The sequence below is a fragment of the Gopherus flavomarginatus genome, chromosome 20, assembly GCF_025201925.1.
Source record: "Gopherus flavomarginatus isolate rGopFla2 chromosome 20, rGopFla2.mat.asm, whole genome shotgun sequence".
In the NCBI taxonomy this organism is placed as follows: Eukaryota; Metazoa; Chordata; order Testudines; family Testudinidae; genus Gopherus; species Gopherus flavomarginatus.
This window is the reverse complement of record NC_066636.1, coordinates 16,763,310-16,790,294: the sequence shown is the minus strand read 5'-3', so window position 1 is coordinate 16,790,294 and position 26,985 is coordinate 16,763,310. Positions and strand designations below refer to the sequence as shown.

The 26,985-nt window shown below is 53.6% G+C and overlaps 1 protein-coding gene across 7 annotated transcripts; it reads left to right on the top strand.

Moving 5' to 3' along the window:
• Positions 1-1,599: 1,599 nt before the first annotated feature.
• USF1 (upstream transcription factor 1) lies at positions 1,600-26,927 on the top strand. 7 transcript variants are annotated; one of them, XM_050929934.1, is made up of 13 exons: positions 1,600-1,723; positions 14,955-15,029; positions 15,117-15,340; positions 15,478-15,567; positions 16,218-16,267; positions 16,930-17,048; positions 18,623-18,724; positions 20,046-20,244; positions 21,052-21,139; positions 21,498-21,556; positions 23,135-23,229; positions 25,123-25,251; positions 25,695-26,927. In XM_050929934.1, exons 4-13 carry the CDS (start codon positions 15,560-15,562, stop codon positions 25,782-25,784), a joined length of 939 nt encoding a protein of 312 aa, XP_050785891.1. In that variant the 5' UTR covers positions 1,600-1,723; positions 14,955-15,029; positions 15,117-15,340; positions 15,478-15,559; the 3' UTR covers positions 25,785-26,927. The 7 variants fall into 7 exon arrangements, with proteins under 7 accessions (XP_050785891.1, XP_050785890.1, XP_050785889.1 ...); XM_050929933.1 differs by having other exon boundaries at positions 15,112-15,340; XM_050929932.1 differs by lacking the exon at positions 15,117-15,340.
• Positions 26,928-26,985: the final 58 nt, after the last annotated feature.

The following is a 26,985-nucleotide window of genomic DNA, read 5'->3' as shown; positions in this document are numbered from 1 at the left end:
GAAATTGAACGCAGGTCTCCTGAGTTATAGTCCCGCGCTCTAGCCACTAGGCAACAGCCTATATAAAGGGGAAGTAAGGAAATCCTTTTAGTAGAGGATATAAAAAAAACCCAACAACACTTTACAGGCGGGGGTAAAACCCCCCAACACAGACAAGGAGTAAATAAAACCCCATACATAGAGGGACCGAAAAGTGCCCTACATCCACAGAGAAATAAACAATTACCCCTTTCAGGAGTTCGTAATTCCCCTCCCCTATATGTTGCAGGGAGTGAAAAACAAACTTTTACTACAGGCAAGGAGTGTTAAATCTATCAGGGAGTACAAAAATCCATATATCAGAGGAAGTAAGAAAAAAAACCTAATTAGGGTTAAAATAAAATCCAGTATGAGGGTATTTTTGTTCAGTATCTCATAGTCTGGATGAGGATATTGAAGTCAGCACCAGACTAGAAGAGGGAGAGACATTGTGGAAAAATGAGCATCTGTTGAGAAGAGACTTAAATCTGAAGATTAAATTCCAGCTCTTAATAACTTACATTTGGTCTGTGCTAAAGTCCAGCTGTGAAACATGGACATTCAGAGGCTGGGGATGAGGGGTTTGGGGTGCAGAAGGGTGCTCCAGGCTGGGATTGAGGAGAGAGGAATCAGGGCTGAGGTAGGGGGTTGGGGTGCTGAGGGGTCAGGGGCGCAGGCTCCAGGCAGCGCTTATCTTAGGCAGCTCCTGGAAGCATGACCCCTCTCCGGCTCCTATGCGGATGCGCAGCCAGGAAGCTCTGTGCATTGCTTCCCCATCTGCAGGCGCCGCCCCCGGAGCTCCCATTGGCTGTGGTTCCCGGCCAATGCAAGCTGCAGAGGTGGCACTTGGGGCTGGGGCAGTGCGCAGAGGCCCCTGGCTGCCCCTACGCCTAGGAGTTGGAGTAAGGCACATGCAGCTCCTTCCGGGAGCCACGCGGAGCCACGACAGGCAGGGAGCCTGCCTTAGCCCCGTTACACCACCAGCCGGACTCTTAATAGCCCGTTCAACAGTGCTGACCAGAGCTGCCAGGGTCCCTTTTCGACTGGGGTTGGGCACCTGGCAACCCTAATAAGAGGCTGCGGGAGCGACGCCTGCCGCGTGCCTACGGACACTGGAAGGGAAAGCTGATGGCAGAAGGACATGAGGGTGCATGATGTGGTTCCCTGCAGGGTTCCCTCCCAAAGGGGGCAGTAAACTAACCCCACTCCCAAGGGGCAGCCTGGGGCCAGGAATGCCCTTTGCCCCTAGCAAATATGGCCGGAATGGCTTCTGCCCTCACCCAAAATGGCGCCTGCCAGACACCGCTTGGCCCGAGGCATTCCGCGCTACCGGAAGTCAGGGGGCATTAAGGGAGCCTCGCCGGAAGTTGGCATGGAGAGCGCACCGAACTAAGATGGCGCCCGCCGGAAACAACGGAAGACAACGCCACGTACTAAGATGGCGCCCGCTCGGGAGCCCTGACGCACGGTGCCCGGCACTAAGATGGCGGCGGGGAGGGGACACGAACTGCGCAGCGCGCCCCTTACTAAGATGGCGGCGAGCGCTGGCTCAGGAAGGGGCGGGGCCGGGTTATCGCCCTGTTTCCGCCCTGCCCGGGAATGGCGGCAGCAGCGGGGGGAGGGGGCGTTGGGCGAGTGCGCATGTGCACATCTCCATGGAGAGAAAAGGGGGTGAGAGAGCAAGAGGGATAAAGGGAAAAAACAGGTAATGGGGCCGTGGGGGGAGGTGCTAAACGTTACTGGCGCGTTCGGCCCCCGTGGCCCGGCTGGGGCGGAAGGGGCCGGGGGGCGGCTGCCTGGGAGGTGCCCAGACTGGGGGTGGCCCTAGGCTGGGGGTACAGGCCGGGCCGGGGGTGGACCTAGGCTGGGGGAGGGGCTGGCCTGGCTTTGCTCCCTCCCATCCTGGCATCTCGGGGCGGTGCTGGCTGCGCCTGGGACTCCTCGGGGCTGGGGGGCGGGGGTGCAGCCCCCCGTCACCCCCCCTTTGCCCCAGGTGTGCTGTAGCCCCCCTGACCGCCCCCTTTGCTGAGAGGCCGTGGGGCCCCCTCAGTTCTCGCCCGGGATTATCGGGGGGGGCCCTTCCACCTGACTGCCGGGTGCTCTGCAAGCCCACCCCCTGCTAAGAGCTCTGGGCATCGCAACGACAGACGCCGCGGGGATGAACGGGGTGTCAGACCCCGGGGAGACCAGGAGAGAACAGCTGAATGCGAGAAGCCGCGGAGGTACCAGTAAAACCAGTGTCTCCTCACCAGCAATAGACATAGCTCGCTGCCTGATTGTTACTCGCCTGGCCTCCTCCTCCCTGCTCTCTGTCCCTTGACTGGGTTTCTGCATGTGTTGGAGGGAAGATTTTACTGGGGAATCTGTCTGGTGCATGTCAGACAGCAAACCCCTTCTCTTCTCTCCTCCCCTGCCAGGTGTCATTGGTCCATCCCCTCCTCTGAGTGCCCCTGTTTACACCAACCTGATCACTCCTTTCTCTGTAATCGACAGTCATTCATCAGCCATAGCTTATCAGGAGCTGCATAGCTGCCTGTTTCCTCCATGCACAATAATAAAGGCTTTTGTTGTTATCATCTGATATCGCACCACCACCCCTGTTGGGGGAATAGAAGTGTTTGCGTTTCTGTGCTGAGTCTTTGGTGAGATGGTGCGTGTGCATCCAGGGAATACACAGGGTGCTGCTTGCGCTGTCTTGCAGCCATGACATCCTGGTTTGCACAGGGCGATCTGTTATGATTGTGCTTGATTTATTTTTCCATTTTATGTGGGCCTCACATACAGTTTACTTTTCTGTTCTAATGTTTAGATTGCTGCAAACACAAAAGAGACAGAGCATACAGCTTGTCTAAACACGAAGTGACACTGGTTTAACTAAAGATGTGATTTAAATTTGACACAAAACCCTGTGTAGATGCTCTTAAAGTGATTTAAACCTGGATTATATTGTTTTAGCTTCCCTCAGGAAACAGCCAGCTGTGAGCTAAACCATGCAGCCAGTTTTAAAGTGATATCAGTGTCCACAAAAGGATTTGCACAGGTTTAACTGAAATTGGCCTCTAAACTGATGTGAGTTCTGTGTGTAACAAGGCCCTATAATCTTTTGCAGAAGTTGCACTAAACTGATGTAAATCCCTCATTTGATGCTTATAACCAATTTTAAACCAATATATCTGTGTAACTTTTGCATATAAACTTACTGACACAAGCTAAACAACATAAACCAGATTTAAATCAAATTTAAAATGTCTATGCAGAGTTTTGCTCCAGCTTAACTAAATCAGTAAAAAAAAAAAATCTGTAGTGCAATTTTATTAGTAGACCAGGCCTTAGGCAAATATGATGCACAGGTTGACGGTTTCAGGCCATTTTGTGCAGTGATGTTGTGGTGAAGATACCACCACTGGAAGGCTTTGCACAGGAATTGGGTTTGAAGGTGGAGAGGTAAGGTGCTTTGCATGTGTGACTGGTCTGAGCACAGGGAGTGGTATGGAAACTATGTGAAGCTAGGAGTGGGAGAAGGTGACAAAGGGAGCAGGTGAGAGAAAATGCAGAGGCAGGGGAAGAGCAGCGATATAGCCAGTGTCAGGCTATATCAGTGTTAGGAGTTAAGTGTTAAATGTGAGGATGTGGAACTTGATTCAGGTGAGACAATCCAGTGAAGTGGGGGTAGGTGTTGACAGCAGCAGATCGCTGGTGATGATTTTAGCAGGAGCTCTAGACTGGAGAGGGGAGAGATGAGTAATGCTTAACCTTTCTAGGCGCACTCCTAAACTTGAGAGCTTCACAAACAAATCTCTCTATGGACTTTCCCTGAATCAACAAGAGGCTCATTAAAATATCCTTGTACTAGCGCTAGTGGAAAGTCTTCCAAATATCTAAGGCCCTGATTCTGCAATGTGTCCTGCATGGGTGGACTCTTATAGTGGGCATTGTGGCTCCTCCTGGGTATAAGTGGCCTGCTCACAGTATCAGGGCCTAATCATGCGCTGCTTCTTGATACATTAAAAAATAAATCAGTCTTGTGTGTTTGTGTAAGGTGCATAAAAGTGAGTGCCCACTGGCTGTGCTGTTTTATTTAGCAAGAGTATTCACAGACCTCTGCCGAGGAACTTTCTGCTGTTAGCACATAGATATTGTGGTAAGATTAGCTTCTGCCTACATTTAAGTTGTTGCTCTTGAAACAAAATCGGCTGCTATGTTAAACTTGGCCCATAACTAAAAAAAACCCAAACAAGCCTGTGCCCAATAGAAATGCTTCAAGTGCTTTGAAAAAAGTTCTAGTGCAAACAGTTGTTCAAAGGTGAATAGACGTTCCCCTGCCCTGTTTGAAACCCAAGCCTTGCACTCTCAAGAATGCGAAAGTGAAACTGTCATCCAGTGTCCAAGTGGGGAGAGATGATTGAAGGAAACAGAAGGTGAGGGGTCAGGAGTTTAAGATTTTTTTTTTTTTCACTTCTGAAGTGATTTTGGTGATAAACTCATGTTTCTGTGTGATCCTTGAATTTGACTCTGTAACTTCAACTTTGTTTAAAAAATGTAAATAACAAAATTATTTTTAAAATGTTGTGGTTTTTTGAGGGGTGGAGGGGAGAAACGGGAAAGTGAATCTAAAAAAGGTTGCACCCAATGAGTTTTCACTCATGTTACTCCGCAGAGCGAATACAGCTGTGAGAGTTGGATCTTCTGCAGTGAGTTGCAGAGTCTTTATTCAAGAGGTTAATCAATTGTTTGATTGGTCTCTTCCTTAAATGATACTGTCTAGTTACCAAACCATTTATTAACCTCTAACTGCAAGCTTCCTACTCATAATGCCTCAGCTTATTAAAATGTGGTGCTACAAACAATAAATAATAGTTACAGTGGGTATTTTAAAATCTGTATCTGGGGCTTGGCAAAGTCTGCTTGCTGGTGGTGAGTTGGCACCTTTCCCTGGAGATTAGGGTCGTGAGAGAGGCTAAGGCATCAACTTCTGTAGAATTCTATAGCTCATGATTTTATTATGTTTAATTTTTTGAACGATTTTGGTTCTGGCTGCAGAGGAAACCATTCAGATGAGACCCTCAGCAGTTGTGTTGGCCTGAGTTTGCAGATTGTCCTTTTTGCAGCTTGTAGCTTGCCCAAGCAGTATTGGGGCAAAATAAATGAGACAGGTCACTCTTCATGCAGCTGGGCAGAGCCCTGTGGTAGCCGCAGACAAGAGTAGTGTTGTCACATCTGCCGCTTGGAAAAGTTATGTGCGGAAGTAGCACTAGAGCAGGCACACAGGAAAGGGGGACTCAGAAGAGATGCTGGGTAGGGGTACTGTAGCAGAGACTGCCATCTTCTTGCAGTGCCTGGGGTAGGGCTAGAGCTACCTTCTCCTGCTGCTGCTACCCCACATAGTCATGAATCTTGGGGGCAGGAGGAGGGCAGAAGAGAGCATCTTCCTTCTATTTCCCCTGGAAAGCTGGACTGCAAATATATCACACGTTCTGTTCCCAGCGAGAGGCAGCATGAAAAGCTGGTTGCAGTGCCAGCACACTTAGTGTTTAATTTATACCGAGCTTTTCATTCATAAATCCCCAGGGGTTTTACAGCTGTGAGTGCAGTCACCCCTATTTTACAGATAGGAAAACTGAGGCCAGAGGATATGGTGAAGGCCAAGACCATAACAGGATTAAAAAGATTAGATAAGTTCATGGAGGATAGGTCCGTCAATGGCAATAAGCCAGGATGGGCAGGGATGGTGTGTCTCGCCTCTGTTTGCCAGAAGCTGGGAATGGGCGACAGGGGATGGATCACTTGATGATCACTGGTTCTGTTCATTCCCTCTGGGGCACCTGGCATCGGCCACTGTCAGAAGACAGGACACTGGGCTAGATGGACCTTTGGGCTGACCATTCTTATGTAGCAATTGGCCCAAGGTCACATAGCCAGTGAATAGCAGAGCTGCCACTAGAATGCTGGGGTCCTGACTTTGTCTGCTGCCCAGTCTGGGACCCAAGCGCACTCCACATGGGGCTCTACCTTTCTTTATGATGTCAACAGCTTTTGCAGTTAAGATGAATGGGGCAGTTCGCCCCTCTTGGCTCTTATTCCAGGGTGTCTGCAGACTCCGACAGGCACCACTTACACTGTGGTCAAGTTTTCAATCTTTTCCTGTGTGTGTGAGAGCTAGGAACATTCTCTGAACGAAAGCTGAGCGTATAATGCCTAGCATGGGCCTGGGGGTGGGGCTGAACTCCATCTATTAATATTGTCTGTGGTAAGTAGAGGTGCAGGACCCCTCCACAGGTATCACTCATGGATCTTGCCAGTGCCACCCCCTCTCTTATGTTGGCCTCTGGGCTAATAGGTTTTCTCAGGCTAGTAGATGTCTGGTACCTTTTCCAAGCCTTGTCTTTATTATGGGTGTAAGAGCTGGAAGGAATCCATGTTCAGCAGGAATCCATGTACAGCATGGATGTCTTGCAGCTAGAGATCCAGGAGGCTCCTTTCATCAGGGATTTCTAAGAGTTCAAACATATGTCCACATGCTGCCATCAGTCTCTTTTCTGGGTCTGTCCCTTAAATTGTCACAAGAGCATTAGAGAAATAGAGGTTAACGCTGCAGGAGCATCCTCTTCTTCAGTAAAATGTCTATTTACAAAATATGCTCCAGCTTTTCACTTTAGTGGTCATTTATTTCCTGTTCAGTGAGTTAGTTAGAAAAAACAACTTGTTGTCAGATACTATAGTTAGCGTGCTCATACTTCCTTCTTCCAGCTGTGAAAGATCATTCCAAAATATCACCAGAGAGAGAGAACATAGAAATAGGACAAGCCAATGGTTTTGTTAGATCCCTTCCTTAAAGGAATGCTGCCTTTTCCCTCTGTCTGCAAAATTCTCGTGGATAACACCTTAGATTATTAAAGTGAAATTTTTAAAATGCAGTAAACTTACCGACCTAGCTTGGACAATGCATTTGAACTAGTCAGTTCAATTTCTGATTGTAGTTAACTGCATTTTTAAGGTTTGGCCTGCCAGCATCCCAGGGGCATATTGATGTAGTGGGGTGAAATGTTTTCAGGGGATTATTATAAATGTTTCATGGAAACATTTCCTGTGATTTAAGGTCATAAGGAACCACTAGGTCATCTACTCTGACCTCCTAACAGTGTTGCTAACTCTTGATCATGTCTTGTGATATTTGGTGTTTTTTCTTTAAGGCCAGCAAGGTAAGGGTATCTCAACATTTAAAACGCTAGGGTAGCACAGCTGCAGCACTTCAGTGCCGAGGCATTCTCCTATCACTCTAGTTAATCCACCTCTCCAAGAGGCAGAAGCTAGGTCAACAGAAGAATTCTTCCATCGACCTAGTGGACCATACACCAGTGGTTAGATCATCATAGTACAGGCAAGTCTCATCTTACGCACATTTAACATGTGCGAATTCAGCTTTGCGCGGCTGGCAAAAAGAATAAAAAAAAAGAGAAAAATAATTTAAATACTGTACCTGCAGTGCGGGCGATTCCGCCTGCCATTACACTCAATGTAATTTTGACTATATGCGATTTTCGTTTTACGTGATTTTTGCTTTATGCATTGACAGCGGAATGTCACCCCAGCATAAGATAAGACTCGCCTGTACAGATATGTCTACGCTACAAAGTTATGGCTACCTAATTTACATCAGTATTGAGCCACCACTGTTTTTTAGATCACTTGTGCTTGTGCACACTTCGCTTTTTGTGTCAGCAGTGTGTGTCCTAACCAGGAGCGCGTGTATTGATTGGACTGTCAACGTAGGGCATTGTGAAATGGCTCCTGAAAGCTAGTACCAGTTGATGTAAACAATCCAATGGCTACACTGACACTGTGTTGACACATCGACCGTGACTCTATGCTGCTTGGGGACGTGGTATTACTAAATCGGCATTTACATCGGCAGGAGCCACATTGAAGTGAAGACACTTCCATAGCTGGAATGACGCAAGGCAGCTTACGTCGATCTAACCAGGCAGTGTAGACCAGACCTATGTCTTTCAGGGTCTGTGGATTTTTCACACTCCTGAGAGAGGCTATGCCGATGTAAGTTCCCAGTGTAGACCAGCCCAAAGTCACATAAACATCCCAATAACTAGGCGAACATACAGTATTCATCAGTTATCACAGGGCAGCTCCAAATCCTTCACAGTACCTCAGTTTGGGGCAAAAATATGGCCTGTCCCTGTCCCCTGACAGTTGAACAGTGTAAACCCAGAGTGAGCATCTACATCAGGGGTAGGCAACCTATGGCATGCACGGCACGCGAGCTGATTTTCAGCGGCACTCGCACTGCCTGGGTCCTGGCCACCGGTCCGGGGGGCTCTGTATTTTAATTTAATTTTAAATGAAACTTCTTAAACATTTTTAAAACCTTATTTACTTTACATACAACAATAGTTTAGTTATATGTGTTAGACTTATAGAAAGAGACCTTCTAAAAATGTTAAAAATGTATTACTGGCACGTGAAACAGACTTGGCACACCACTTCTGAAAGGTTGCCGACCCCTTATCTACATGCTGAGGTGAGCATTCCCATTGTAGTGATCATATTTGAGAGGTTTAGGGACATTTCTTTGTCTGGTTTCTGTTATAATCCTGGAACCGGCATTTGCTGCCTGCAGTAGGGGCAGCAGTAATATAAGGGGCCAAATTGATCCTTGTCTTCAAGGCGCTAAACAGGCTCAGAGTGTTGAGATAAACTCTGACCTCACAATGATAGGGACTGAACGCAAAGTGGCTTGGTTTCACCTGGTTCTTGGTTTTGAATTGTTGTAGTTAACTGGAACAGAATTCTGGGTGGATGCTCTTAATTTGATTAGATTGATTTTTAGCTTTCATCGATCCCTTGCCCACTTAGGCTAAATCAATCTTTACTCTCTTAAGTTCTTTCCATCTAATGACTGTGTAACACATCCTCTATTTAAGGGACATATCTGGCCCCATTGCTCTAGTATCTGAGCACTTCACAATTTCACCTCACAATCCCCCAGTGAGGCAGGGCAGTGCTGTTATCCCTGTTGTACTGATGGGAAACTGAAGCACAGATCAGCTAAGTGATTTTCCTAAGGTCACACAGCAAGTCTGTGGCAGAGCAGGGACTTACACCCAGTTCTTCCACATCCTAGGCTGGTGCTCTAGCCACCAGTCAATCCTGCGCCTCTGCTGGTGGAGATGCCGAGTCTCAGCCTGTTTTTTAGTGGAACTTGTGTCCTCGTCGCAGACGTTGCCCCCTATTTGATGTTATCGGCCCCCTGTTGGCTATTTCAGCTGAAGGGTCAAGCAATGAATGGGATCATGGAGATGGCCTCTCTTTATTCAACTAGAGCAGCTTCTTCGGGGGCCTTAGAGAGGAAGTTCGAACAACTGCTGTCCATGCTGTCACCTTCCAGCAGCTAAACCAGAGGGGTTCGGTATCCAGAGAGTCAATTCATCTCCCTTCACCAGCACTGTCCAAAAACTCGCTTCCCCTGCGCCGCCCCCCCCCCCCCCCCCCCAATATTAAAATCCTCTCTCTGGGACTGGGAACCCAACAGCCCTTACAACAAACTGTGAGACTCTGAAGTCAGCCAGCTGGAGGGTAAAATCAATCATTTCCCTGCTTAGTGGCATGTTAATGAATGATTCATGTGTAGAGTACACTGAGCAGGGGTGATCCCTGTTATGCAACATGGAAGCAAGAAGCCTAAAATAAACAGCGGCCCAGGCAGCTGCCAACTAAAACACTTGACTAGGAGGAGAAGAGAAACAGCTCTGAAGAGACAGCCAGGGAGCTGAGTGGATGAGGAGCAGAGGGGACACTTGAGTTACTGCTTCAGTTTCTCTGTGGAGACAGGGAGCCTGCAGAGTTGGAGAGCAGACTGTCAGCGGAGGCAGTATTCTCTGGTGCTCAGAGCAGGGCATTGGGGCAAGTCTTCACTTGGAAATACGGTTTGTTCCTAACTGGTGGTAGCATCCTAGTGAAGACAAGGCAGTTTGTAGCTTCTGTGTGTGTTAGCATGTCGAGGTGAAGGCTGTGGGGAGACGAGATGTATTTGTGTGTTCATCCTAACTGCGTTCCAAGGGCTTTCTCACAGCTACGTGCACTGAGATCTCCTTATGGTGTTACTTCAGTTCACTTCAAGCTGAGATTTGGCTATCCCAGAATCAGTATGTGCTGAAACAAACTGGGGCTTTTAGTCCGCTGCCTGATCTGCAGAGGGCCTCTACCCCGAGTGCAGTGGAAGCAGGTTCTGCTGTCTAATTATAGTCGCATAAAAAGATAGCAGAGGGGGACATAATGGGGACAGAGTTGTGCTGTTAATTTTAGTGGGGACTAAGGGCCACCCAGATCCCTGAGGCAGCTTTGGACGCCTCTACTGAGATCGGGTCAGCTGAGATTTGAAGCAAAGTGAGGAGTCAGCGAGGTGGAGAGAGACAGGTGCTGCAGAGGAGAAGGCACGGTCACTCCTGGTGGCAGAGCAGGCCCAAGTTAGATCAGCAGTGGAGTGGCAGCGGAGAGACATGTTCCATCTCATTTCCTGGACCAAGTCCACAGAGGGTGTTTAAAAACAGAGGAGGATCCAGGATCAATTGTGGGGGTTGGTGGCCAGTGTGAGAACAGAAGGCAGCTGTAGCAGAGAGTGGAACTGGTGCAGGGAGACTTTTGTCAGTAAGGCACTTGAAGATCCTTGGTTGAACAGTGAGTGATGGGGAGAAGATAGAAGTAAGGCAGGTGATAGGGTTACCGCTAATGACCTGGGCATTGCCAGATTAGCGCTTTGTGGGTCCGGCGCCAAACATATTTGTGGGCCTCCATTGGGGAAATAGGGCCTGTGATGTGGGGGTGGTCTGCAGAGCAAGGGGCCGGTTGGGGACAATGTGCCACAACGGGAGTGGCACCACTCGGCCCAGCATAAGGGCACCATTTACAAACCCACAACTGCTAGACGCACACTGGCCCACCCAGCCCTGTGCTGCCAATGTGCCCCTTGCACACTGCCCCAGTGCCCTGCCCTTATGCCCAGCACCCCCTTACCTAGAGACTTCCCCCACAGATCCCTGTGCCCAGCACCCCCTGCCCAGAAACCCCTCCTGCTGACCTCCCTCTGCAACTGCACAGCACTCTGCACACCATACCCCCTGCCCAGCTCCCCCACCCATAGATCCCCTGCTGTCCAGCACCCCCTTCACAGTCACACCATCACAGCTGTACAGCGCCCCGTGTTCCTGAGGGAATTCTGCATCAAACTTTGTGCATAATATTTTAAAATTCTGCAATTTTGTTTTTTACAATAAATAAATGTGGAAGCTCCACCACGGCAGTGGAGAGCACAGGTCACTGAGGTGGGAGAACACCCTGCAGCCTCCCCCGCCCTCCTGGGACAGGGACTTGGCAGTGAGGCTGAACCTGACCCTGACACAGTACAAGGGCCAGGCCTGACCCAGAAACACCCTGGGGCCTTGCCCCTTTTGCGCCAGGCACACTACATGTGGGCAGGGAGGCTCAGCCTGGCTGCAAGATCCAAGTGCAGAGCAACTTCGTGTGGGGGGATCCACATGGAGGTAAGAGGGTTCTGTGGGGTGCAGTCTGGGTGCAGGCAGCTCAGTGGGGGATCTGGATGCACAGGGAGGTGCCAGGTGCAGGGGCAATGGGAGTGTGCAAGGGGGACCAAGTGAAAGTGGTTGGAGCTCAGGGAAGGGGGGTGTCTAGGTGCAGGGGAGATGGGGTTCATTTGGGTGGGGGTCCAGGTGTAGGTGGTTGGGGCTCAGTGGGGAGGGTGACTGGGGGTGCTCATTGGGGTGGTACAGATGCAGGGGAGGTGGGGCTTGTCAGGGTGGGGGTTTGATGGGTCTGCTTAACAGGGGAGCCCCAGCTGCTGCCAAGGGGATCCGTATGCTAGGCCCCCACTTCCCCTGTGCCCTTCTCTTCCCCATCCCATGCCCCTTCCCCACCGCTCCATCTTCTCCCTAGGCTTGGGGGGCAGGGAGGAACCGCTCCCCAGCACGAGCTGGTGGAGCGTGCTGCGACCGTGTCGCTCCACTTCCTTCCGCCCGGTGATCGAAGGGCAGACTGACCTCACACTCATGGGGCGGCAGGAAGTGGAGTGACTTGGCCCCAGCCTGCTCTGCTCTGCTCCCCTGGCTCCCAGCCTTGGGACTGGGGGGCAGGGGGTAACCATCCCCCAGCACTCACTGGTGGCACGGCTGGGAGCTGGCGGTGTGGAGGAGGCTGGGGCTGGGTTGCTCCTCCACTTACCACCACCTGGGTTTGTGCAGGGTGCCCGACCCCTGCTGCAGTCCTCAGGGGAAGGGCTGGAGGGGGGCAGAGCAGGGGCTGGAAAAGGCAGAGCCGGGGCAGAGCAGGGGGTGGGAAGAGGCGGGGGCTTTGGGCAAGAGGCGAAGTGGGGCCAGAGGCAGTTTTCCTGGGGATCGGGCTGGCTGGGGCCCCTTCTGACTCTGGCCCGGCACCACTGGTGCCATGGTAAAACTGGTACTGGATCTGGGCCCCCCCAGGTGTCTCCTTGGGGTGTAACAGGAACCTTATTACTAGATAGCTCTAACTGCCTGTGGTGCTGCTCAGAGCACAGAACAGAGTCCTGTCTCTGGCTGGAAGAGCACTTTGGGTCTGGGACGGTGTGAGCAGGAAGCAGTCATGGCAGAGGGAAAGCTATTCTAAGCAATGAGGCCGCACAGAAGGTGCAAAACCAAGAAGAGGCGAAGGAGGCAATAGGTAGAGGTGTGTGGAGGGTGAGAGGGTGCAGGGTCACCAACTGGAGGAGAAGGGGGCTGACACATTAAAAGCCATTGAATGGGATTCGAGGAGGCAGGAAGAGAAGATGGTTTTACCATGGAGCACTGGACATACATAATTTGGTATTGAGCTTCATACAAGATAAAAGTAGTGCATGGTAAAGAGGGTGAAAGCTTGTAATTGATAGATCTCAAAATGTACTTGTTAATGGGGAATTATCATCAGATGAGACTGGTTTCTAGTGGCACCCTGCAGGATTGGGTCTTAGTCCAGCACAGCTTGTTATTTTTGTCGACGCTCTAGAAGGAAATATAAAATAATTGCTGATAAAGTTTGCAGGTGGCATACACGTTGATGGAGTGGTAATCGATGATATGTCACATACACAGAGTCGTGTGGATTGATTGGTAAACTGAGTGCAAAGATCATGTATTTTAACACGGCCAAATGGAAGATCCTACATCTAGGAACAAAGAACACAGGTCATGCTTACCTACGTTTGGGGGCTGTATTCTGGAAAGCAGAGATGCTGAAAAGGGCCTAAGCACCTTGGTGGAAACCAAGGAACATGAGCTTCCAGCATGATGCATGGCAAAGAGCACTAATGTGCTTCTTGGTTGTACAAGCAGGGGCATGTTGGGAAGGAGTGGGCAGGTGGTGATAACTTTGTCTATGGCATTAGTGTGACTATTTCAGGAATAGTGGGTTCTTTTTGAAGTGTGGCCACCAGACCTGGAGGTTGAAAATTGATGGGAGGTCAGAAATTGGCAGGGGAGGGATAGCTCAGTGGTTTGAGCATTGGCCTGCTAAACCCGGGGTTGTGAGTTCAATCCTTGAGGGGACCGTTTAGGGATCTGGGGCAAAAATCTGTCTGGGGATTGGTCCTGCTTCAAGTAGGGGGTTGAACTAGATGACCTCCTGAGGTCCCTTCTAACCCTGATATTCTGTGATTCTATTAAATGAGTTAAAAGAATGATCCAAGGCCTGGCAAACCTGCTTTACAGTGAGAGTTAAGCAGCTCCATCTATTCATATTATCAAAGAGAAGGTTGAGTGGCTACTTGATTAGTCTCTCAGGGGTTCCCAAACTGGGGATTGTGACCCAAAGGATACCAGGGGGTGGTGGTCAGAAACTGAAAATGTAGAGAGATGGGTGTGCCAGATCTTCACAGTGTTTTGTAGTGCCCACAGCCGTACACATATCTCACAGGGTGGGTACCATTTTATTGGCCGGGCTTGGGGAAAGGCAGCAATACCCTTGGGGAGGCTCAAGGGCTAACTCCTCAAGGTCATGTTGGTGAGATTGCCTGGCAGAGGGGACCCATCCCAATGTTCCTGCATGGGGCAGGAGCAGAGGGCTGGGCCAGGAGAATCAGCACCATGTGACAGGGACAATGCACAGATCCCCTGTGCCTTCTCCCCCAGCAGCTACTGGTACCTGGCATTGTCGGGGCCAGGCAGGCACCTCTGATACTGGGACGGGCCAAGCAGATGCCTGTGGCACGAGTATTCACCCTCCGCCCATCTCAGCACCGCTTGCACCTGGTATTGGTGCCTCTCCCCAGGCCTGGCCTGAGCTTTTCCCACTGTCCCCAACAAGTCCCTTTCCCTACTCTCCCAAACACCCCTAATGCCTCTTTCAGCCCACCTAGCCACTCCAGCACCCAACTCCCGTTAGGATCTCCCCCCTCCTGGGTTTAGGAGTTGGTCTCCTTCCTGTCTCCCCCATCAGTGTATTATGAGAGAAATTTCTGAGGGGCACCCCTAGTAGGCTGGTGGGCTCACTGTCTACCCCTGGTCCCAGCCTGGAGATCGCATTGCCAGAGGTGATCCCAAAGGGGGCCGTGGCATGAAAATGTTTGGGAACCACTGGTCTATATGTATGTACACAAGGAGAAGAGATCTGAGAGTGGAAAGCTCTTGGATCTAGCAGGCAAAGGCAGAACCAGGTGCCAATGGCTGGAAATTGAAGCTAGACCCATTCAGACTAGAAATAAGGTGCATGTTTTCACCAATGAAGGGAATTAACCTTTAGAACAATGTCCCGGGGATGTGATGGGTTCTCCATCATCTGAAAGCACTTGTCTACATTACCCACAGGATTGATGGGCAGTGATCAATCCAGCAGGGGTCGATTTATCGTGTCTAGTCTAGACGTGATAAATTGACCCCCGAGCGCTCTCCTGTTGACTCCAGGTACCGGAGCGAGAGGTGCAGGCGGAGTCGACGGGGGAGCAGCAGCAGTTGACTCACCGCAGTGAAGACACCGCGGTGAGTAGATCTAAGTACGTCGACTTCAGCTACGTTATTAACATAGCTGAAGTTGCGTAACTTAGATCGATTTCCCCTCCAGTGTAGACCAGGCCAAAGTCAAGACTGGATGTCTTTCTAAGCCAAGATACTGGGCTGGGTGCAGGAAGTACCGTGTGACGTTCTCTGGCTGGAGTTGTACAGGATGCCAGACAAAATGGGTGAGGAGGAGGAGATAAGTCTATAACGTCACCAGCTTGTGAGGCTGAGAGGTGGAAGGATTGTTCGATATCTCCACTCAGAGGAGGCAGCAAGAGGGCTAAGAAGGAAAGGTGAGCAGTTCTGTGTGGGGCTCCCAAGAGGAGAGATTGCCAGGCAGTTAGAGGCTCTTGACTGGAGGAGAGTGTGGGTTGTCCGTCTTCAGCGTGTGCACCCTGCCTTTGAGAATTTGTGTTCCTCCTTCCCTCAGGGTTTGGAAAACAAGGCTGTGAAGTGAGAGGCACAGGGGAGAATCCAAGACCTGCTCTTCTGATGCATAACAGAGCAAAGAGATGAAGGGGTAAGTACCAGAGAGACAGATGCATCTTTAACCAAGATGTCGTTATCCAAATGTTACTCTGCCATTGACATGAAATAAGTGATAACTACAGAGCTGCGAACAGGTGGTCTCCAAATCCCTTCCCCTCTCAGTGGCTCAACTTTCACTTTCTTGACTCAGTTGATGAGCTCTCTCTGAGGGTCGGTCTGCACTGCAATCCGGACAGCATGTGTAGACATGCCTGAGTTAGCCTGAATTGGGCAAACTGGCTACAGATAACAACGTAGCCACTAGCTGCCCAGCTCCAGTGCTATTTTTAGCGAGCTAGCCTGGTTATGCCTATGCCTGCTGCAGTCACGCCTCCTGACTGCAGTGTAGACATACCCAAGTAAGTCTCCGGGCAGACGAGACCTGAATTTTTGATGTAAAAACACAAGCAGTAAAGAAAAAAAAAGTAACTTTCACTGTAGCCGACCCAGACGAGGAAGAAGTCAATTACCATCTTTTCTGTTCCACAAGTCGATTTCCCCTCTGGCTAATCACGTTCCACTTGGGGCTCCACTTTTCGGAGCACCTGTGATACTGGCCCCACATCACCAGCCACCACTGTGGGAGCCTTGTTGTGCTGCTTGTTGTGTTCTGACCTCACTGGTGGCTTGTTCCCTTTGCAGACAGCAGAAAGCGGCTGAGACTGAAGAGGGCACTGTGCAAATCCAGGAAGGTGAGGGGCGACCTCCATTCCCAGCCTTCGGAGACCCTCCCCGTGGCATTCTGGAGCCAAAGCGCTGCCTAGGAAAATGCCACGATTGGGCACTGTTATTCTCACTGCCAACACCCAGGGTGGGGTTTCCAGGGAACTGGTGGTGCTGTGTCACCGTTTCCAATGCAGCCCACGTCGGAGGTGCCAGGATCTCTCTGCCATCTGACGGCTGTCTGGCGGGCTGTGTGAATTGATTTCAGATGGCCGGGGAGGGGAGGTTGCAGGTCCTGGTGGAATTGCTATCACAGCTGGAACCCATCAGTCCCCTAGGAGTGCCAGCTTGGTCTGTGACAGAGATGTAAGAACCTGGCTGTAGCAGAGGTGGGATAATCTGCCCCCCACGTTAGGTCTCTATTAGAGACTGGCTTAAGCCCTGAAGCATGAAGTTTAATATCCTTCCAGAATTGTTAGCAGGAATGTTGCTCACTCTTGATCTCCAGAGAAACGGATGGTCCTGCTTGTATCTTGCTCAGCTGTTGGCCTCAGCAGCCCAGGACCTGTCATAGAAGCTGGGAACTGTCTGGCCAGGACAAGGCATTGGGGGTGGGGGCTGGGGAACCTTCCATGGCTGCTGCCTGATGATTTCTTCCCTGTCATGTGCGCCCCTGTTTTCTTTCCTGAAGGTGCAGTGGCGACAGGCGAAGATCCCACCAGTGTTGCCATTGCCAGCATCCAGTCGGCGGCCACTTTCTCCGACCCCAACATCAAGTATGTCTTTCGCACAGAGAATGGCGGGACTCAGGTATGCCTGCACGGCCTCCCTGCAGCAGCAGCTGTCTCCAGTCTCTCTATCTCCTGGGGGGAGACACCCTCAGGCTGGGTGGGGGTGACTCTTCCTAGACCTGGCAGTGCCCCGCTGGAGGGGTGCAGGATGAAGAAATGAAAAACAGCCCCTGTGCTCCGCATGTTTGCTCCTTGGCCGTATACCAGCCAGTGCGGAAAGCTTGCAACTCTGTGAGCAAACCTAAGTGCACAAGAACCTAGTGTCCAGTCTAGCTAGGCCAGGTCCCTCGTTTGCATCTGTGCTGGGCGAGATTGCTGTGCCTCTAGGAGGGACAGTGCACCAAGTGGGGGAGTTGGGCCTCCTGATTCTGGGATGTCTGAGGCACCTGGGTTACCACCAGTGCGGTTGGGGGCGGGAAGAGAGGACCAGGCGACAGACGCATGGGCAGGGGAAAGGAAGGAGCAGCGAGGGCTGCAATGCAGCGCTCCAGAAAAGCTAAATATCCATGGTCTGGTGCTCTGTGCTGAGCCTCTGCTGTTTCTCTGGGTGCTGTCAGGAGCTGGAAGCTCCCCACCTCTGCATGAAAGGCAGATAAAAGAGCATGATATGTCGTGCATTGCCCCAGGTGTTAGGGTGGGAGGAGCTCTGCATGGCCATGAATGGGAGAGCAGGTGTTTGTGAGACAGTCTCCCTGGCGAGACCTGGTTGGCACTGTAAGGAAATCTGAGGCCCTGCCTGAGGTCTCTAGGGAGTCTGGCTGCAGTCTACAGGCACCTACTACGGGGCTGGGGCGACCTGGGTAATGATTTGTGCAAACGAGGCTGCCACCAGCTGGTTTGTGGCCAGGTGTAGAAACAAAACCTGTCCCAAACTGAGACTGGGAACAGCTCCCAACTCTGGGTTAGTGACATCTAGGCTTCTCCTCCCACCTGCGACACAGGGCACTTGCTTTGATGAAAGCCCGGAGAACCATTGGGTCATGAACAGCATCGTATGGCACTGGAGTTCCTGGGTCGAGCACCAGGGTAGACTGATGGCCAGATTAGCATTGGGCATGGAGTGTATTAGCAGGGACTCGAGCTGGGTAGCAGTGGGATCGAGTAGGGACTGTCCCTATGGGCAGGGGATGTACTATGGTTAAGTGCTGTAATGCCACTGCAGGGCGCTAGGCTGGGGCCCAGGGCCAAAGCCCCGCTGTCCTTGCTCTCCATTCCCATTGCCTTATGAAGGGACATGAGGCCCCGGGGCAGGAGGGTGTGTGAGGCCAGTGGACGAGTTCCGCAGTAGGTGGCTGCTCGTGTGTTCATAGCGAAGCCTCATGAACACAGCAGAGATCAGCCAGGGTGACCGGGACGCGTGCGCGTTCGGGCAGGTGTGCACGCGCGTTCGGGCAGGTGTGCACGCGCGTTCGGGCAGGTGTGCACGCACATGCGGTAATCAGAGCTTTCCCTTCGCCCTGCTCCCTTGTCCGTCTTGCTGCAGGGCGGAGTGGTGATGTTTGGGGGTGAGGGGGCGAGGTCCTAGTGCTGCCTTTTTTCCATCCCGGACAATGAGACCCAGGGCGTGAACAGCCTCTTGACCTTCTCCCCTAGGTGATGTATAGGGTGATACAGGTGGCAGAGGGGCAGCTGGATGGGCAGACGGAGGGCACGGGTGCCATCAGCGGCTATCCTGCAGCACAGTCCATGACCCAGGTGAGTGGCGCTGAGAAGGAGCTGTCGTGGCGACAGGAAGAGGTGGCGTTGCAGGTGCCTGGCAGGCTGGGGAGGTGCCAACGCACCGAGGCCTGTACTGCAGCTCACTCAGGGTTCGTCACGTCTATCCCAGGGCTTGGTAACTCCCCTGTTCAGGCCAGAGATTCTGGTAGTGGATGGATGACCAGTTTGGGGGGCTGGGGTGGTTTGGGGGGCAGGGCCTGGGACGTGGAGCCTTTCACCTCCCAGCTCCAGTCTGGCCCAGGTCAGTGTTACCCCAAGTCATTCTCCCAGGGATGGTCACGATCCTGTTTGTGGCTCTTGGCCCAGTTCTTTGTGTCACCGATTGGGCCATGTTGCCCAAACTTTCCCTTCCAGCAGGAATCCCTCCAGGGCAGGAGGAGCCCTTGGGGTCAGACCACTGGCCCTGGCCCTGGCCCGGCCCTGGCCATTCCGTGAGCGCATAGATGACTGCGGTCTGCAGGGCTGTCCCTTCAGAGCTGTGCGAAACAGGGTCTAGGGTAGAGGTCGCTCTACATCAGAGGTTCCCAGTGCTTTGTTCCGAATTTCCTTCTTTGGAAATTCACGTCCCATGTGCACTGCCCCCACAGCTGCCCGCTCCCTGCAGCGGTCTGGGGGGGTCTCAGCTGCCAGGACCCAGCTTCCTGCCCATCTAGCTCCTCCACTGCGCAGGAGAAGCAGATGGAGTCGTGCTGAAGGGCTGGGCTCTGGAGGGGAAGTTGAAGGCTGCACCCAGTGGGAACCGCTCCCCCCTGGACCTCAGCCCTTCAGCACCACGCTGTTCACATTCCCTGTCTGGGGGTTGGGGGTGGGAAGCTCTTGGACTATGGGGGAGAGGCTCTGTCATCAGGGGCAGTGCGTGGGGCTCTGTGCCCTGCGGCCACAGTGAAGGAGGGATGGGGGGGCTCTGTCGGCAGGGGCAGCACGCAGGGCTCTGTGCCTGGGGCTGTGCTGAAGGGATTGGGTCGAGAGGAGGTCGTCTGGCTTGGGGGTCAGTACTCCCGGGGTGCAGCCTTTTGCTGTGCACTCAGAGTCCCCACCGGCCTCCCCAGCAGAGGAAGGGAACTGCCCACTGGGGGCTGTGGCAGTGTGGGAGTGAGGCAAGCAGGGAGACCACCCACACAGAGCCAAGCCTGCTTCCTCTGCCAGGCAGAGCCCCCTCCGTACACCTGCCCTGCAGTGTGGCCCCATTGGGTCCTGCGCCTCCCTGATAACCCCATCCTACCCCTGGGGACCTACTCCCTACAGTTTGGGAACCTCTGCTCTAGATCTCGCTTTCCTTTGCCCCTCTCTGCTCCAGGCTGTTATTCAGGGTGCATTTACCAGCGAAGATGCTGTTGAAACGGAAGCCACAGCCACGGAGACCCACTACACGTACTTCCCCACGACAGCCGTGGCAGACACCAGCACCTCTGCTGGTGTGGGGACCACGGCCACCGCAGTGGTGACCACCCAGAACTCAGAGGCCCTCCTGGGGCAGGCCACACCCACTGGTACAGGTTGGATGACTTGGGGGCTGGGACACCTATCCTGCGTTCTCGGGGCCTGTCTCCCGTGACTTGCGCAGCCCGCTCCGACGTGGGTCAGCTGTGGAGTCCTCCATGCTGACGGTGCAGCCTTCTGCTGCTACCACGCCGATGTGCTTCCCTGGCGTGCCGGGAACTTTGACTCCCCGGCTTGCAGGGCTGCCCAGCCTCGAGGCTGCCTTGGAGAGCAGGGACCTCTCTCCCCTTTACGCCAGCACAGAGCACCCCAGAGTGGGGTCGCTCTGCCCCAGTGGAGCTCAGCTCGCTTTGTGCTGGGATGTTGATTCTAAACTGGTCAGTTTGGCTCTTGCTCTTTCTCGGTTTCACTCCCTGCTTCTCCCCAAAGCTGTTTCCAGCAATGGGACTGTTTGTTTAAATTCAGAGAAGACACCTCAATGCTGATTCGAGTTGGCTCTGTTTGTCCCCTCTTGTTTCTAGACTTAAATCCTGCCCCTTACAAATCTGTAGCCTCAGAGGTACTGAGGATTGCTGCCCCCCACTGACTTCTGGGAGTTATGTCTGCTTGGTACCTCCCAAAACCAGGCCACAAATTGAGCATCACCTAAACCCAGAGGTTCAAGCCCTGTTTGTTGCATCCAGAGCAGCTGCTGCCGATGCATTTCCCTCCGATGTCCAGATACGCTGGCATCGCATGAAGCAAGTGCGGTTGCCCCAGAGATGGGTCAGCGGTGCTCCCTCGCCCCACGCATACGGCTTTCTCGCTTACCTTGTGCGAACGTTCCCCTTGTGATCCCATCGCTTGTGTTTCCAATTGTTCAGGGCAGTTCTTCGTGATGATGTCACCCCAGGAAGTTCTGCAGGGCGGAGCTCAGAGATCTATCGCGCCCAGGAATCACCCCTACTCTCCGTGAGTGTTTGTCCAGCCCCATGCTTGGCTTCTAACCCCGCTTTCCTCCTCCTTCCCTAGTAGCCATCTTTCTTATGTCTCCCACTTGTGGGGAGAGTGGGAGCCTTTGTTCTGATCTACAGCTATGGGGAGCAGCTGTGGGCTGATCCATGGGGCTGGAAGTCGGGATTTTCCAGTTCTGTTTCTGGCTGTCCCACTGGCTTGCTGTTTGTGTATCGTTACGCCACTCCCTGGCTCAGTTTCCCTCTCTGTAAAACAGCTCTGCCCTGAGTAAAGCGCTTGGAGATGTGCCATAGGGCTTGTCGTTCAGTGCGGAGCATCTGCGTTACACTGCCTGGTGGGGTTGTTTGCTTTTCAGGAAATCCGAAGCTCCTCGGACGACCCGGGATGAGAAACGCCGAGCACAACACAATGAAGGTAGGGGCAGGGGCCCTGGGGGTTGAGGAGGTTGGGGTTTAGGGCAGAGAGATGCAAGAGCGTCCTCCATTGCCCGCAGCTTTAGATCCCAGGGGAATCTTGCCTTCAGAAGTAGATGTAAGGAGCAGTTTCCCTTGGTTAACTCTTGATCTATTCCCACTCAGATGGAAAAGCTCTCTTAAGATGGAAAGCACATACCAGTGGGAGCACTGTAGTTATCAGCCCCGGAAATCCACAGCTAAGAAGTTTAAACTTAAAACCAACTAAGTCCTTTGAAAATCTGGACGTGCACAGGTAGGGCACCCAGCCAGGCCTTAACTCTGCCTCCAGCCATCCCTTCGTAGTTCCCCTCCTAGCTAGGGCTGACCCTGAAAACCCTGTGTGTTCCCCACCTCTGCAGGCTCCCTGTAAGATGGTACTCTGGGAGCAAGGGTTTGAAGGCGCTCAGGCTACAGCTGTGGGCATCTTAAATGTGGGCACGCTTCTGTCCTCGTCCCATCCCTAGCATCGTTCAGCGTTGGGCCTTTCGGAGGACCTCTGGATGAGCTGCTGCCCTTGTGGGTAATAAAGAAGGCTTTTTGCTGTCTGTCGCGCTGGCTTCCTTTCCCAGGGGGCTCGTGTGTGCACGTGCCCAGCTCTCAGTGGAACCGCCAGTGCAGGGCATTCTAGTGAAGAGCAGGGGCCGGGGACCTCTCCTGTGGCTCTCCGCACACAGCATGAGGCTGTACGAAGGGCAGAGCTTGCGATCCCAAGCGTAGGACTCGAATGTCTGCGGTCAGGGAAGTGGCATGTTCTAGACCAGTGGTTCTCAACCTGCAGCCCGTGGGCTGCTTGTGACCCATCAGCACACAGCTGCAGCCCATGGGACATACTCAAACCACCTAGGTAGTATTGGGTGCAGCCCACATAACACATTGTGGGTCGCATATGGTAAATGGGTTGAGAACCACTCTTCTAGACAGACATGGTGTCTCAGGTTCCTCCCCCAGCCTTAGGGCATTGGAGGGCAGAGTTAAGGTGATTTGGGTGCCTGGCCTTTGTGTTGTCTGTTAAAGGGTTGGGTCCTTAAGCTTAACTTCAGCTCCGGGTTTCCAATGACAGTGTTCTCCCAGCATGACAAAGCGGCTGTGCCTGCTCCCTAGACAGGGGGCTTTGTTCCCACTGCACCAGACATGGAAGCATCCCAGCAAGGGAAAGGCTTAATCGCTCCTGCCCCACCTGTTGGGCTCTTTGTCCTAATGAGTCTAATTAGCAGTGTCACCCCAACGAGCCTGGGGTCCCATCTCCAGCCCCGACCCTACTTTCTCCACCCTTCCCCTCCGCAATCCAACCCCCACCAGATCCTCTCCCGCTGTACTCCCATTCCCGTTTTCTCTCTCCTCCCAGGATCCCACCTCCAGCCATGGCCAGGGTGGGTGTAGAGTCTTCCGTCAAGGAGGGCCGTGTTCAGCTCTCAGGGCACAGCTCTTTCTAGGGAAACCTGGGCTGAGGTGTCTGCAGTCCCAGAGGCCCTGGGGCTGGGGTTCCTGTAAGCTTGGGAACCTTTCTGAAATTCCATCCCCTCTTTCCCCACCCCAGTGGAGCGCCGACGCAGGGACAAGATCAACAACTGGATTGTGCAGCTCTCCAAGATCATCCCGGACTGCTCCATGGAGAACACCAAGTCGGGGCAGGTAAGGGAGCCTCCCTGGAAGAACTGGTCACGGTCCAAGAGCCAGTATAAGGGGGCCAAACTGCACTGGCTGCATTTCCCTACGCCAGTGTCGAATTCAACCCCCCTCTCTAGAACCAGGTGTTTCCAATAGTTCCCCTGGCCTGAGCAGGTGGCTGGGGGGCGCTGTGAAGAGTCCTTTTACTGGTAGGTCATTGGCTGAAATCTGCCTCAGACTGACAAGCCCCAATGCTCTTAGATGTTATGCAGTTTAGTAGCTGTTCAGATGCTCATCTACCTCCAGGTTACTGTGCTGATGGCACAGAACTGGGCTCTGGAGCCTGATTAATTGAAGAACCGCTCTGAAATCTCTAGTCCTCACGCTTGCAAAGACACTTTTCATAGAGGGAACTGCTGGTGCCAGGGCTGTCAACTGCCCTGTTCATCCCTATGGGATGTTAACACTGAACCCTAATGATGTCATCTGTAAAGGTCACTGTCACTGCTGTCAGTAGAAACCCCTCCAGCTTCCTCTCCTGTGGCCAGGCTGGCCCTGCTGGGCTGTCAGAGAGGGGATCGTTCCCCCTGACTCCTCCAGCTCCCTCCCCCTTCTCCAGGCTGGCTGTGCGGCATTAGCAAGAGGGTAAAAAGCAGCAACTGACTCTTGTCCCTGAAGTCAGCAGACATGGCCCTGGGCAAGGAAACGCAACGTCTCTTCCTCACTCTCCCTGGCTGCACCAGGGCAGGAAGGTCCATCCCCAGCTGTGTTCGCTGATGGCTGGGCAGCCCTTTGCAGAGGGTGACGTTCCTGCTGGGCGAAAGGGCAGCGAAGAGAATTGCTCTAAGCCCCAAGTGGCTCTGGAGTGACGGAGGGAGGAGGATTCTGGGTCCTAGTGTATGGAACTGCCCTCCCCCACCGCAGTGCTGGGCTCAGGGCTACGTGGCAAGACCGTTTTGTGTCCCTCCCACAGCATCGCCCCACCCCCGCCGTTCCCCATTCCCAGGTGGTGGTTTGTGCGCTCAAGACACTCAAAGCCGGTGTGTAGCTCTGCCCTCGGCGCCTCCCGCTGTAGGGACGGGCCCTTGTCCCTTGTGTGCGACACTCACTGTGCGCTGCTGTCAATGACTGCACAAGGGACCAGGTGACAGGGAATCTGAATCAATGAGTCCAGCCCTCCCGGCCTACACACCCGCTGCAGCAGATTAACCAAGCACTGGACTGACTTCAACAGGTGCAGATCCCTGCCTGGGCCCTGGATTCATTCCAGCCTGGCTCACTTGATTCCTAGTAGCACTAGCTTGCTCGGAGGGGGGGTTGAGTCGTATTCATTGCTTCCACATGGGGGCTGCGTTGCTCTGATTAAACCAATTTACAACCTAACTGTAGGTGGGGGGCAAACGTTTCTGTGCAGCCCTGTCCTCTGCCAGCCCGCAGCCTAGCATGGCCATGGTCATGCTCGAGTGCAGCCCCCTTCCTGCGTGCTCAGAACTTGTGGAGAAGCCTCCTCCAAAGGGGTGGATTGTGCAGAAACCCTTCCGTCCGCTCCCAGGTTCGGGGCGAAGCAAATCCCTGTGTGGGGTGCTTGTCACTGAGAGCTGGGCTCCTGGCCCCTGGGGCTGGCCAGGGGCAGATGCAGCAAGGAGCTGTCTCTGAGGCCCTGTGCGCACACAGACTTTCGCCACTTTAGCTCCAATGTGAACGCTTATTTCGGTTTAGTTTAAGCCTGTTGCTGATTGGATTAAGCAAAGCTGCAAGGGGAGAATGGGAGCGTCCACACAGGGCCTTGCATTGATGAAAGGGGTAAGGAAACCTCAGCTTAGCAGGGGCTGAGACTTATGGTTCCCAGCCAGCCCCAGTGGTGATGTCCTGCTGCTCTGGCCCACGTCCCTTCCCAGCCGTGTCTCTGTTCTGCAGAGTAAGGGAGGGATCCTCTCCAAAGCCTGTGACTACATCCAGGAGCTGCGGCAGAGCAACCACCGCCTTTCCGAGGAGCTGCAGGGCCTCGACCAGTTGCAGATGGACAATGATGTCTTGCGGCAGCAGGTGAGTGTGGGGTGCCGCTGGAGGCCAGCTGGCCCTGGGGCCTGGGCAGCCATCCCCGTTTGGCCCCCAGAGCCAATCCAGCCCAGCTGGAGGGGGGCTGGGAGCAGCGGCCACCTGTCTGGTGTGCCATGGCTAGAGGGCGGGTGACTCGGCTCTGATTCTGCTGCTCATTGGCCTCCTTGCCTGGCAGCTACAAGCACTTGAATGGGCCACAGGAACTGGGCTCCGCCTTCAGCCCAGACGCAGGCAGAGCCTATTCTGCCGCTGGGCAGAGGAAGAGGCTGTGCCAGCTCAGCACTGTTCCTGTATCCCGTGTGCCTGGGACAGCTGTAGGGGATGGGTCGGGGAAGGAGCTTCTAGCCCACTCCGAGGAGGCAGCACCCACCTCTGGCTAGGGCAGGGCCGGAGCAGGTCCCCAGCCTGACGCCCTCTCCCCCTTCCAGGTGGAAGATCTCAAGAACAAGAACCTGATCCTGCGGGCGCAGCTGCGTCAGCACGGAGTGGAGATCATCATCAAGAACGACACCCACTGACTGGCGAGGGGCGTGGGGGGAGCAGCTGAACCCCCAGCCTTGGGGTCTGCCAAGGCAGAAGGCGAGGAGGGACCCCCCCAGTCACGACTGCCCACAGGAGGTAGCTCTCGTCTGCCGATGCTCCTGAACTGCAGCGCCTTGCTCTTGCTGTACAGACCCGAAAGCAGCAGCGTCAGCATCCTGGGGCTGAACCCAGCGCTCGGGCCTCCCCTCAGAGCTCCCCCCGAGCCTGGCCCAGAGCCTCCGCCTGCCCTGCCTCCCCCTAGAGCTCCCACCCAGCCTGGGCCAGAGACTTGTCCGGCTGCCCCCCTCCCCGGCGGAGCTGGTTTGAATAAAGAAGCTGACGCTGTCTCTTTAAGAAGTATTTTTATTGCTGTGGTGGAACGAACTGGTGTTCTGCTCCCGGCGTGGCCCCCGCTTGTGGGCAGCCAGGCAGGATGCGCGCGTGGGCCTCTGCGCCCAGTCACGATGCCACGCATGCCTGTGTTTGCCCACTGCTACGTCTCCCCGTGGTAGCTCTCCCGCGCATGTGCACACGATCTCAGGCCTGCACAGGAGCATGTGCACCCATCAGCCCCACGCACCCGGCCCGCGTATCCTCTCTCCCGCGTGCTGTCACCGCCGGCTGAGCAGGCACACGCGCTTTGTCTCGTTTCACCCCTTGCCTTGACTCTCCTCCCCCCAGCCTGGCTCAGCTTCCCCCCCCGCCACTCCTACAGGGAGCCGGTCACTTCTCCCGGAGCCGGCTCCGGCACCCGCCCCCACCCACGTGCTGCCTTTAGCCATTCCTCCCTGGTGCCCTCACCACCCCCAGCCTGGGCTGTTTGAGCATGTGCCATGGAGGGCAGCTACCAGCATTGTGGAAACACCGCTGTTCCCCGGGTGTGCCCTGGGCCCCGGATGCTGTCCTGGAGTGCGCTAGCCTGCCTCCAGCTAGCCTTCCCCGCAGGTGCTGTCAGCCGAGCCACTGACCCTTTCACTGTGGGGGAGGTGGATGGCGTCATACCGGGGGCAGCACCTGCCCCCCTTCCCCCCCCAACCCGCTCCCATGGCTGGCACTGCCTGGCTCTGCTGGTCTCTGACTTTTTTTAATTCTCTGAATTTAAAAAGCAGAATAAATAAAAATAGTGATTTGTTTTTCCATGTGTTGCTGCTTTTATTTCACTGGCAGGGACCTCCGAGTCCAGCTCTGGAAGGGGTG